At 42.2% G+C, this 12,999-nt stretch overlaps 1 protein-coding gene across 10 annotated transcripts in view; it reads left to right on the top strand.

The window, feature by feature from the left end:
• Positions 1 to 12,999, top strand: part of PTK2 (protein tyrosine kinase 2) — a 300,863-nt gene that overhangs the window by 189,720 nt on the left and 98,144 nt on the right. For all 10 annotated transcript variants that reach the window (XM_070748364.1, XM_070748360.1, XM_070748365.1 and 7 more), the window contains one exon: positions 5,464 to 5,548. In XM_070748364.1, the coding sequence (XP_070604465.1) occupies positions 5,464 to 5,548 (85 nt within the window). The remainder of the gene's footprint in view (positions 1 to 5,463; positions 5,549 to 12,999) is intronic.

Here is a 12,999-nt window from a genome sequence, read left to right as displayed (position 1 = left end):
TGACTGAGTGTTATTATCCACTGTACATTCTTACATTCTAGTGAAAATGCAAATATGTTGAGTTTTAAATTTGGTTATCTTATGTGGCAATAGAAAACTTCTAAATTCAATGCATAGTGTCTCCACTAACCTTTTAACTTTATTGATTAAAATTCCTTAAACTATACACATCTTCACATCTTCATATTTACCAAACCATAATACCAGCCAGGGAGTGATGGGCTGCTTATTGTGGGTGTGTCTTGATGGTCATGTGACCGGGTAGGAGTGGCTTGATAATCATGTGATCGGGGGGTTGGTTTAATGGGAGTGGCTTACCTACCAAGGTAAGTTTTCAGATAGGTGCTTGGACTCTTTTTTACTTGATTAAGTCCCATTATTTGAATAGCCACAAAAAAGAGAAATGATAGACAGCATTATTTGTTGAGGAGCACAGTAACATTTTAAGGTTTTGTACTGAGCCCACAAGGTTCAGTATGATAGCTCAATTTTCTTTAATTGCTATAAAAATGCAGTTCTAGATAATAGATAAAGCATTTATGGATAAAAACATATTATTTAAATTATTTTCTATTTTAAAAGTAATTAAGGATCATACTAAGGTACTAGAGAAGGATAAAAAAACTATTAAGTATTCAATAAATAGTGCAGAAACCTACTACCCCCACTGCGTTCCCCCCCCATGGGGGCAACAGCCCATTACTGTGGCCAGGTGATGTTGAAGTAGAGAGTTCTTTATACCACATTTTGTTTCATTCTAGCAGACCTTCCTTCAAATATTATCCTCACTTATTTTCTTCATGTGTTTTTCCTTGATGCTCTCTGAGCTTGGTTGCCAGTGTTTCAGTACCAAACCCCATTCCCTTCTAGCACTGATGATGTTACCCATTTGGGTCATGAAATGTATTCAAAAACGGCGCTTAGCATCAAGGACTCCACAGTTCAACCCTGAATTACTAATACTCTCTTTTGATGGCGTTTTCTTCATATTCACTGGCTGTTTACTGTGACTGAGTTACATAAGACTGGTTGCTTAATGTCTTTTTTGAAAGAAAGCATATTTCGGTTGATTGGTTGCTTAGAAACTATTTTCATTCCTTGTTGACTGCCATCCCATCTTGCTTGGTCTGAACCAATTTCAGCCTGCTGCTCTCGTGCAAATACAGGTCGTCTTCTGTCATTCTCTCCCCCTTTCTCAACATTGTGTCAATGCTGCTTTGTGTAGCAAACGCTGCTAACCATGACTGTGATCACAATGACTAAAATGTCAGAGTTAGGCTAAACGCTTTCCTCACTTGACCCCGAATCTCATTGTGCCATTCCGTGTACCTGAGCTCTTCATGGAAGAAAATAACAGGATAATTACAGAAGCTGCATTGGCTGTTGGTTGGTTTCTGAACATAATTCAGAGTATTGGTTACTACGGGACCGTCTCCAGCCTCATGTATCCCAGCGACTGGTCAGAGCCCACAGAGTCGGCCTTCTCCAGGTCCTGTCAGCCAAGCAATGCCAGCTGGCGGGACCTAGGGGAAGGGCCTTCTCTGTGGTGGCTCCGATCCTCTGGAACCAAATCCCCCCCCCCTTGGAGAGTCGCACTACCCCCACTCTCCTGGCCTTCTGGAAGGCTTTAAAAACCTCACTTAAGGCTGTTGAGCTTTAACATTTTGCTCCGGCCGTTAATTTGAAGTTGATTGGGGATTGAATGAGGATTTAGTTGACATGATTTGGAATATTTGTTCCTCATTTTTAAGGGCAATTATTATGAAAGTAATGGTAATAAATATCATGAAACTATTGTTTATACGTATATGGAGAAGATTGAAGCACTATGGCCTAAATGATCAGATTTGATTAGAAAAGAAGCAATTTAAAAATTGCATTAGTTAATAGCACTTAAAATACACATAAGAAATTTGAATAATTATTCTTGTCCAGATGTCAAGTGTATTGGAGGCAGCATTGAATGGATCATGAATACCAAAGTTAAAAGAAATAATTATTGTAATGTGTTTTCAGATTGATGGTATGTCATTTTCTATATGTGATCGGAGTAAAAAATAAAAAAAAATCTTGCCTGATGAATGACTGAGAGTCTGAGTGTATGGTTTTTAAATTGTTTTTTAGATTATTAATTGGGTTTTTAAATTATTTAATATTGGACTTTGAATTTGAATTTGGTTTTGGGTTCTGTACTTTTATAGGCTTTAAGCCGCCCCAGGTCCTCAGAGAGGGGTGGCATATAAGTCCAATCAATCAATCAATCAATCAAACAAACAAATAATGCTATGAAGGAGCAGTGTGTAGGTGAACTCCAGTTCCTGGACTTTAGATACACGCTGGTGTTAAAGATATTAGGGAGGATGGGGACATCTCTTTGGATGTAGTTTTGCAAAAAAAAAAAAAAAAGTACCTATTGGAAGAAACATGTACCAAGTCTTTGGTGGAGACCCGTAAGTCCAGATCACAAACCATTGGCTCAAGTGGAATAATAAGAACTTAAGCTGGGAGATTAACTCATCATCTGGCTGATAATATCAAAGCCTAAATGCTCCGATAAACATGCCCAGCTGTTACATGCAGTTCGTGACATGGTGGGGATGTGTGTGGAGGAGATGGTGTCCAAGGAGTAGGGAAATATCATTGGGCCTGAGGGCCTAATTAGCTATTGGTAATGTGTGAACGTTTTTAATGCAGAGTACCGCTGCCCACCAGCAGCTTCTGATTTGAGCCTGCTGGGGGATACGTTTGAACTTTTCAGCAGGAGCTGCAGGTTTTCAGTTGCTTTGCAGAGACGCATGAATGCGCTGAGATAAATTTGTTTGTCTGCCCCCATATAGCAATTAGGCTTTAATTAGCTTCCTCCGATAAGACAGCTGAAACCTTGGAGCAGAGGTCTTCAAACTTAGCAACTTAAAGAGTTGTGGACTTCAGTTCCCAGAATTTTCCCGTCAGCATAACTGGCTAGAGAATTCTGGGGGTTGGAAGTACACAAGTCTTAAAGTTTGCCAAGTTTGAAGACCTCTGCCTTGGAGCTTTCAATCAAAAAAAGTAAATTATAAAACTCTTTGACATTCGAAATTGGATTCTTCAAAGAAACAAATACAGTGATACCTCGTCTTACGAACGCCTCATCTTACAAACTTTTCGAGATACAAGCCTGGGGTTTAAGATTTTTTTGCCTCTTCTTATAAACTATTTTCACCTTACAAACCCACCGCCGCCGCTGGGATGCCCTGCCTCTGGACTTCCGTTGCCAGCGAAGCACCCGTTTTTGCGCTGCTGGGAATTCCCCTGAGGGTCCACTCCATGGGAAACCCCACCTCTGGACTTCTGTGTTTTTGTGATGCTGCAGGGGAATCCCAGCAGCGCAAAAACGGGCACTTCGTTGACAACGGATGTCTGGAGATGGGGTTTCCCAGCGAGGGGAGCCTCAGTGAAATCGCAGCATCGCAAAAACACAGAAGTCCGGAGGTGGGGTTTCGAGGACAGGTGTTTTTGTGATGCTGCAATTTCACTGATGCTCCCTTCGCTGGGAAACCCCACCTCCGGACTTCCATTGCCAGCAAAGCGCTCGTTTTTGCGATGCTGGGATTCCCCTGCTGGGATTCCCTTGCAGCATCACAAAAACACAGAAGTCCGGAGGTGGGGTTTCCCATGGAGGGGACCCTCAGGGAAATCCCAGCAGCACAAAAACAGGCACTTCGGCTGGCAAAAGGGGTGAATTTTGGCCTTGCACGTATTAATTGCTTTTCCATTGATTCCTATGGGAAACATTGTTTCATCTTACAAACTTTTCACCTTAAGAACCTTGTCCCGGAACCAATTAAGTTTGTAAGACAAGGTATCACTGTACTGTACATTTTAGTGTAGCTCTCTAAAAATATTTGGCTTAGAGAATAAACAGTGAGATTAGATTTAGACGTAGACTAACTTTATTGTCACTTTGAATGTACAGTAATCAGCATAGATTAAAATGAAATTTTGTTGCATACAGCTCTCAAAAGATGTTCATTTAACTTTACATTTGCACATGGTTTCTGCAATTTTAGAAGCAACAAGGTTTATTTGTGTTTCATTAAAACCTCCAAAAACTGTAGTATCACAGACTTTCTCTTTTCAAAGAATGGTATTATATGATGCTGGAGAATGCAGCTCAACTAAGCAAGTTGTCCATGGGCAGATTGAAATTACCAGAAAATTTAGGTGGTGTGTGCAACACACAATTGATCACTGCAACTTTTTGATATGTTTTCTGTGTAGTCTGAACCAAATCTGGCTAATTTAAGCTGAGGTTGAATACAGGGCTCCTGCAATAATAATTAAAATTCTATTCCTTCTTATATAATATAAGTTAATTTTAATCAAACTCAAGTTTACGCTTAGAAACTTGAAAATCACCAATACCATTTAGTATTAATGTCTTTTTATACTTTTGAAGAAATGAGTGTTAGTGTTATGCAAATAATCTTTGTTTTTTTTTTAGATAAATCTAATATAAAACAGAAATAAATTTTCTTAGTAAACCTTCCACCATATTAAATTAAAGTTAAACATTAATAGTTTGCTCATGTTTGTTTACAGAATTTCAGATTGCACTGTTGTAAACATTAATTAAGGGATGGTATTATATGATGCTGGAGAATGCAGCTCAACTAAACAAGTTGTCCAGTGGCAGATTGAAATTACCAGGAAATTTAGGTGGTGTGTGCAACACACAATTGATCACTGCAACTTTTTGATATGTTTTCTGTGTAGTCTGAACCAAATCTGGCTAATTTAAGCTGAGGTTGAATACAGGGCTCCTGCAATAATAATTAGAATTCTATTCCTTCTTATATAACATAAAGACCAAGTTAATTTCAATCAAACTCAAGCTTACGCTTAGAAACTTGAAAATCACCAATACCATTTAGTATTAATGTCTTTTTATACTTTTGAAGAAATGAGTGTTAGTGTTATGCAAATAATCTTTGAAATTTTTTTTAGATAAATCTAATATAAAACAGGAATAAATTTTCTTAGAAAACCTTCCACAATATTAAATTAAAGTTAAACATTAATAGTTTGCTCATGTTTGTTTACAGAATTTCAGATTGCTCTGTTGTAAACATTAATTAAGGGAAGAAACTATTCCCAACCCTATTCCTACATTTCATGTTTCCCCCAAAATAAGACACCCCCTGATAATAAGCCCAATCGGGCTTTTGAGTGCATGACAATAAGGCCAAGAACCTATTTCAGGGTTCAGAAAAATATAAGACAGGGTATTATTTTTGGGGAAACACGGTACATAAACTGGCAGCCCTTTTTCATATTCAGTTGCACACTTCATGAGAAAATGCTAACGTTAGAAAACTGCTACCTTTTCTTTGCAAAGTCTATGAAACACTGTTTTGTGTTTGAAAAAAACCCTTCATGTGTGATTCCTTTCATTCGTATAACGTGGGCTTTTCTGTCTTGTAGGAAAACCCTGCCATGGCAATTGCAATCAAAACGTGTAAGAACTGTACCTCGGACAGCATAAGAGAAAAATTCTTGCAAGAAGCCTGTAAGTTATAAAAATGTTCTTTTTTTCAGTAGATTTAGGGGGAGCGTTTACTGAAAGAGTAGTAGATCCTTGGAACAAACTTCCAGCAGACGTGGTAGATAAATCCACAGGAACTGAATTTAAACATGCCTGGGATAAACATAGATCCATCCTAAGATAAAATACAGAAAATATTATAGGGGCAGTCTAGATGGACCATGAGGTCTTTTTCTGTCGTCAGACTTCTATGTTTCTATCAGGGGTGGGTTCCATTTACCGTCGCCGCTGGTTCACATCGCAATGTTTTACATGTTTGCATGGGTCCCCTTATGCAATTTTGCTTTTGCGCATGCTCAGTAGCTGGAATCACCCGAAACACAGCTGAGGAGCTGATCAGCTGTGCTTCGGGGGAAGAAATAAAAGTCAGTATTAACATGGGGCGGGAGGACAGGCCTTTTTCAAGCAGCAAAATTGTAAGTGCACCAGTTGCGGGCCTATTTGGACCGGGAGTCCCTGCTCACAGTCACTCATGCCCTCATCACCTCGAGGTTCGACTACTGTAATGCTCTCTACATGGGGCTACCTTTGAAGAGTGTTCGGAAACTTCAGATTGTGCAGAATGCAGCTGCGAGAGCAATCATGGGCTTCCCCAGGTATGCCCATGTTACACCAACACTCCGCAGTCTGCATTGGTTGCCGATCAGTTTCCGGTCACAATTCAAAGTGTTGGTTATGACCTATAAAGCCCTTCATGGCATCGGACCAGAATATCTCCAGGATCGCCTCCTGCCGCACGAATCCCAGCGACCGGTTAGGTCCCACAGAGTTGGCCTTCTCCGGGTCCCGTCGACTAAACAATGCCGTCTGGCGGGACCCAGGGGAAGAGCCTTCTCTGTGGCGGCCCCTACCCCCTGGAACCAACTCCCCCCAGAAATCAGAATTGCCCCCACCCTCCTTGCCTTTCGCAAGCTCCTTAAACCCACCTCTGTCGTCAGGCATTCCTTTCCCTCCAGGCCTATACAATTTAAGCATGGTATGTTTGTGTGTATGTTTGGCTTTTAATAAGGGTTTTTAGCTATTTTAAATATTTAAAATATTAGATTTGTTATATGCTGTTTTATTATTGTTGTTAGCCGCCCCGAGTCTACGGAGAGGGGCGGCATACAAATCTGATAGGTAGATAGATAGATAGATAGATAGATAGATAGATAGATAGATAGATAGATAGATAGATAGATAGATAGAGATAGATAGATAGATAGATAGATAGATAGATAGATAGATAATTAATAGCATTTAGATACCGCTTCATAGTGCTTTTACCGCCCTCTCTAAGCAGTTTACAGAATCAGCATATTTGTCCCCAACCATCTGGGTCCTCCATTGACCCACCTCGGAAGGATGGAAGGCTGAGTCAACCTTGAACCGGTGGTGAGATTTGAACTGCTGAACTACAGCTAGCAGTTAGCTGAAGCAGCCTGCAGTGCTGCACTCTAACCAATGTGCTATCCCGGCACAGAGGAGAAAAAGAGAAGCCATCCAAATAGGGAAAAAATTGCAAAAAAAGTCCCCCCCCCCCCCAAAAAAAAAAGAGAAAAAGGTGGCGCTCATGTACCAGCACTGACTGAATTGGATCTGCAACATCACCAGCGCATCGCTACCAGTTCGGGACGTCTGGTCTGAACCGGAGGAACCCACCCCTTGTGAGCGCGTGTGGGGCTCTTTGTGCAAAGGCTGGAAGCAAACACCACAACTTAGTTGAAAACTGTACACTGCACCGTAGCATCCACCCAGCCCCCAAATCATGGGCTCTTGCCCTGTGAAGCAGAATTCTCAGAGTGGCATCTTGTCCTCGTTCCCCTTCCAGAAGTGCTTGTACTTAGAGGGGATTATGCGCTGCCTCAGTGGGGTTTCTCCTTTTATAAACACAGCTGCAGAATAAAGCTTCTGCAAAGCTCCCAGCTCTTTTTCACAAGCACCATGACTACCGAGTTGCAAAGCCGAGCTGACTCCAGGCAGGGATCAAACCAAGGCGGGCTGCTTCCTATGGCTTATGGCCTTGATCGGTGACCGTTGGCTCGCTTGCCTGCTGTTTGTCTTGGCCTAGACCTTCCTTCCTTCCTTCCTTCCTTCCTTCCTTCCTTCCTTCCTTCCTTCCTTCCTTCCTTCCTTCCTTCCTTCCTTCCTTCCTACCTTCCTTATTCATTCATTCATTTATTCATTCATTCATTCATTCATTCATTCAATATACAAATACATAGGAAGAAAAATAGACGTGATAATATAAAGAGGGTGAAAGTGAACTTAGAGAAGAGGATATATGAAAGGAAGAGAATATATAAGATAGGCGAAAGAAGGAGAGACAATTGGACAGGGGACGAAAGGCACACCAGTGCACTTATCTACGCCCCTTACTAGCCTCTTAGGAACCTGGAGAGGTCAATCGTGGAGAGTCTAAGGGAGAAATGTTGGGGGTTAGGGGTTGACACAATTGAGTCTGGCAATGAGTGCCACGCTTCGATAACTTGATTGTTGAAATCATATTTTTTACAGTCAAGTTTGGAGCGGTTCGTATTAAGTTTGAATCTGTTGCATGCTCTTGTGTTATTGCGGTTGAAGCTGAAGTAGTCATTGACCGGTAGGACGTTGCAGCATATGATCTTGTGGGTAATACTCAGATCGTATTTTAGGCACCGTAGTTCTAAGCTTTCTAGGCCCAGGATTGTTAGTCTATTTTCGTAGGATATTCTGTTTCGAGTGGAGGAGTGAAGGGCTCTTCTGGTGAAATATCTTTGGACAGTTTCAAGGGTGTTGATGTCTGAGATGTGGTATGGGTTCCAGACAGATGAGCAGTAGTCTAGGATGGGTCTGGAAAAAGTCTGGCAAAAGTGTTCCTCACTTCCACTCTTCCTCTTCTCCCATTCAAACATGTTGACATGTTTGTGAACAAGCCAGGATGTGGCTCACCTGGCCACTGTGGGCACTGTTATGCCAGTCTAATAGCTGGGGAATTCTGGAAGTTGAAGTCCAATCACCATAGAGTTGCAAGAGTTTGAGAAACAGTGCAGAAAAGCAGGGGCCTTCAACCTTGGTAACTAAGCCAGGCAGATTTCAACTCGCATAATCCTAGAAGTTGAAGTCCGCCAGGCATAAAGTTGCCAAGGTTGGAGACCCCTGGCTAGAAATTATTTTATTCCATTGAGCTTTGCGAGGTTGCGTGGATGCGCAGGGCTGTCCTCATTCGACTTTATACATCTTCATTGTAAATAAGAGTTTATAGTAAAATATACACACAAAAGTATAGTGGCCGATAAGGTCCCACAGAGTTGGCCTTCTCCGGGTCCTGTCAACCAAACAATGTCGTTTGGCGGGCCCCAAGGGAAGAGCCTTCTCTGTGGCGGCCCCGGCCCTCTGGAATCAACTCCCCCCAGAGATTAGAATGGCCCCCACCCTCCTTGTCTTTTGCAAGTTACTCAAGACCCACCTATATCGCCAGGCATGGGGGAATTAAGACATCTCCCCCAGGCTTTCTTATATTTTATATTTGGTATGTATGTGTTGTATGGTTTTTAAATTATTGGGGGTTTTAATATAATTTTATTATTAGATTTGTTCCATTATTATACTGTTTTTATTATTGTTGTGAGCCGCCCCGAGTCTTTGGAGAGGGGCAGCATACAAATCTAATGAATTGAATTGAATTGAATAGTAAAATTTGGATTTATTTGGACGCCCTTTGCTGAGATGGTTTTGTTAGGGTTTACATTTACCCTTTCTTTCTTTTTTTTTGCTAGTGCAGTCTCCCCAGAGAATGGGAAGATAAACCCATGATTCCCTAAATGTAAACAAACTGTCAGACTGTTTCATTCCTGTCCTTGGATAAAAAGTCTCGCAGTTGAAAAATACAGGCTGAGATTTGATTCATAATACTCTCTTCAAAATGAGGAACGATGCATGTCGTTTAGAATTCAATTCAATTCAATTTATTAGATTTGTATGCCGCCCCTCTCCGTAGACTCGGGGCAGCTCACAACAATAATAACATAATATAAAACAAATCTAATAATTAAAAGTCATTTTAAAAAACCCTTATTAAAAAGAAAACATACTCACAAGCATAACATGCATAAACTGTATAGGCCCGGGGGAGATATCTCAGTTCCCCCATGCCTGGCGGCAGAGGTGGGTTTTAAGAAGTTTACGAAAGGCGAGGAGGGTGGGGGCAATTCTAATCTCCAGGGGGAGCTGGTTCCAAAGGGTCGGGGCCGCCACAGAGAAGGCTCTTCCCCTGGGTCCTGCCAGACGACATTGTTTAGTCGACGGGACCCGGAGAAGGCCAACTCTGTGGGACCTAACTGTTCGCTGGGATTCATGCAGCAGAAGGCGGTATCCGAGATATTCTGGCCCGATGCCATGAAGGGCTTTATAGGTCATGACCAACACTTTGAATTGTGACCGGAAACTGATCGGCAACTAATGCAGACTGCGGAGTGTTGGTGTAACATGGGCATACCTTGGGAAGCCCATGATTGCTCTCACAGCTGCATTCTGCACGATCTGAAGTTTCCGAACACTTTTCAAAGGTAGCCCCATGTAGAGAGCATTACAGTAGTCGAACCTCGAGGTGATGAGGGCATGAGTGACTGTGAGTAGTGATAGTGACTCCCAGTCCAAATAGGGCCGCAACTGGTGCACCAGGCGAACCTGGGCAAAGGCCCCCCTCACCACAGCTGAAAGATGGTTCTCTAATGTGAGCTGTGGATCGAGGAGGAATGGTGATTGAATCATGGGCAGCCAAGATAAATCTACTACTCTAATAATGTATGTTTTTTTAGAACTTTCCTGTGTATGCCATGAGATAAAAGGTGAACGTTCCAGGTTTGGCTACGTGGTGCTATCTTTTCCACAGCACAAACAAACCAATTCTCATTTCATTTGGTGCCAGCTTTAACCCTTGTGCTCTTGAGACAGATAATAAAGCAATTATATTCCTTGTCAGTAAGGCTTGATGCCAGCCAAAGGAGTAAATGAGATTTTCTTGTGGACATCATATTCACGTCAGGGTTGTACTCCATCACAACTCAGTGCATCTGTCTGAGTGGTGTTCCATTTGTCTTCTTTCTGCTCTAATGAAGAAATGCCCAAATGAAGCGTAGACGCTGTGAATCAATAAGATTTTTTTTTTTACAAGGCAGGTTGGAAGCTTTGAAGCATAGTTAGTGATAATTGTCGCCAATTTATATTTTGCAAGCCATCTGTTCTTCCACTGAATCAATTTAGGCTGATCGAAAGATATGAAATTGTTGTCACACTTTAGCGGCTCCGTTAGAAGGAAAATTCCCGGCCTTTTAAGCGTGGTGGTGAAATCAAAGGTTCACGTTGTGCTTCTCCACTTCTTTTCCAGTGTCTACCCTTTTAGCGTTACCTTTGTGCTTCGTATAATAATAATAATTAATAATAATAATAATTTATTAGATTTGTATGCCACCCCGCTCCATAGACTCGGGGCGGCTCACAGCAACAATAATAACAATATAACAAATCTAATGCTTAAAAGCATCTAAAACCCATAATTAAAACCATACAACAACACAAGCATACCATATGGAATACTGTGTCCAGTTCTGGAGACCTCACCTACAAAACGATATTGACAAAATTGAACGGGTCCAAAGACGGGCTACAAGAATGGTGGAAGGTCTTAAGCATAAAACGTATCAGGAAAGACTTCATGAACTCAATCTGTATAGTCTGGAGGACAGAAGGAAAAGGGGGGACATGATCGAAACATTTAAATATGTTAAAGGGTTAAATAAGGTTCAGGGGGGAAGTGTTTTAAATAGGAAAGTGAACACAAGAACAAGGGGACACAATCTGAAGTTCGTTGGGGGAAAGATCAAAAGCAGCATGAGAAAATATTATTTTACTGAAAGAGTAGTAGATGCCTGGAACAAACTGCCAGCAGAATTGGTAGATAAATCCACAGTAACTGAATGTAAACATGCCTGGGATAAACATATATCCATCCTAAGATAAAATACAGAAAATAGTATAAGGGCAGTCTAGATGGACCATGAGGTCTTTCTCCGTACTGAAGGAGCGGGTCCAGCAGTCACATGGGTTGCTCATGTCCAATCCGGTGGAACTGAGCCTAGTATTAAAAAAGCTTGCCGGATCCGCCCCTTCCCCAGAATTCGCTCAGTTCGCATATCCTGCGGTTGTATTGTGATAGCTCGTTCAACATTCTAACACCTTCCCTTCGATCTTTCCTTCAAAAAAAGTAGTAAGATTTATTGTCTTTATTTAATTACTTGCACTAATTGCGCCAGCCGTTTTAAAAAGAAAAAAAGAAAAAAAGCGGCTCGGCTTTTTTCCTTGGGAGAAGTTGCGGTTTCGTTTTCCCCCGGCGGTTTTGCCGGTTACGATTCCTGCGGCCGCTTGTGGATTCTTCTAATCCCTTGGCCTGGAGGTTCTGGTGCAAGTATTTATTATTGAATTATTGTTTATTTATTGTATATAAGGGCTTATAAAATACCTCCTGCGGAGTGAGACGCCTTCTAGTCTCCTGGACTTAGTCGATCGCTTTTCCCTTAAGAAATTCTACGGAGCGATTTTTTCGGCGCGAAGGCCTTCGCGCCCTTTTTTAAAAAATCTAGGCCTCTCGTGTTGGCCTTTTGCCAGCCGCGTAGGCCTCAGTCCACCGCGTGGATCCGGGAGCGGGCCTTGGGGGTCCCAGGCTAAATTCTCCACCGGCTAAGCCTCCAACCAGAGTGCCTTGGTTTAACTTAATTGCAAAGTTTAGGGAGGCTGGCCCCGCTGGATTTGGGGGCACGAACTCTGGGTTTGCCCAGATTGTCCTCACGTTTCAGCAGCTTCGAGGCCTCGAAGCAGGATCCATTCCTCTTGGGAAGTCCTTGAAATCTTCTCCTTATAATTTAGTTATTGGCTCAGCCTTGTCTTCTGTTAATTGTCAGACTATGGCTACTTTTCCCAAGAGAGGCACAACTAAAGGTCCCAGAGAGGCCAGGCCTACAGGCGATGAGATTACTAGTATCCCACAGGCCTCTTCCTCCTCTTCTCCAGGGGCCCGCCCCTCGACCAAGGTCACCAGGGCCGAGAAGAGAAGGGACCTAGCCCTACAAAAAATTCATGACAAATCAGCAAAACGTTTGAAAGTGCAGGCCCAAGTAATCAGTAGTCAAGACCCACCAGAGGCCTCTAGTCTGCCTCCTTCTGGGGTCCCTGTGTTATCTCTGGATGAGCCAAACCTAGACAGACCCCAACCTAACCTATGGGGCATAGGTCCAGAGGAACCAGATATTATTGAAGATTCCCCCCAGCCAGGATCCTCCCAGGCCTTTAGGGATTCTTCTGCCATTTCTGCTGATATTTCCAGTTTACCTCCTGAGTTCCAATCTATGTTTGCTGTGTTGTCCAAAGCCATTGATGCCAAACTCTCCTCCATCAATGAG

Source organism: Erythrolamprus reginae, chromosome 3 (assembly GCF_031021105.1).
Source record: "Erythrolamprus reginae isolate rEryReg1 chromosome 3, rEryReg1.hap1, whole genome shotgun sequence".
In the NCBI taxonomy this organism is placed as follows: Eukaryota; Metazoa; Chordata; class Lepidosauria; order Squamata; family Dipsadidae; genus Erythrolamprus; species Erythrolamprus reginae.
The sequence above is the reverse complement of the archived record's forward strand: the minus strand, read 5'-3'. Positions and strand labels throughout refer to the sequence as shown.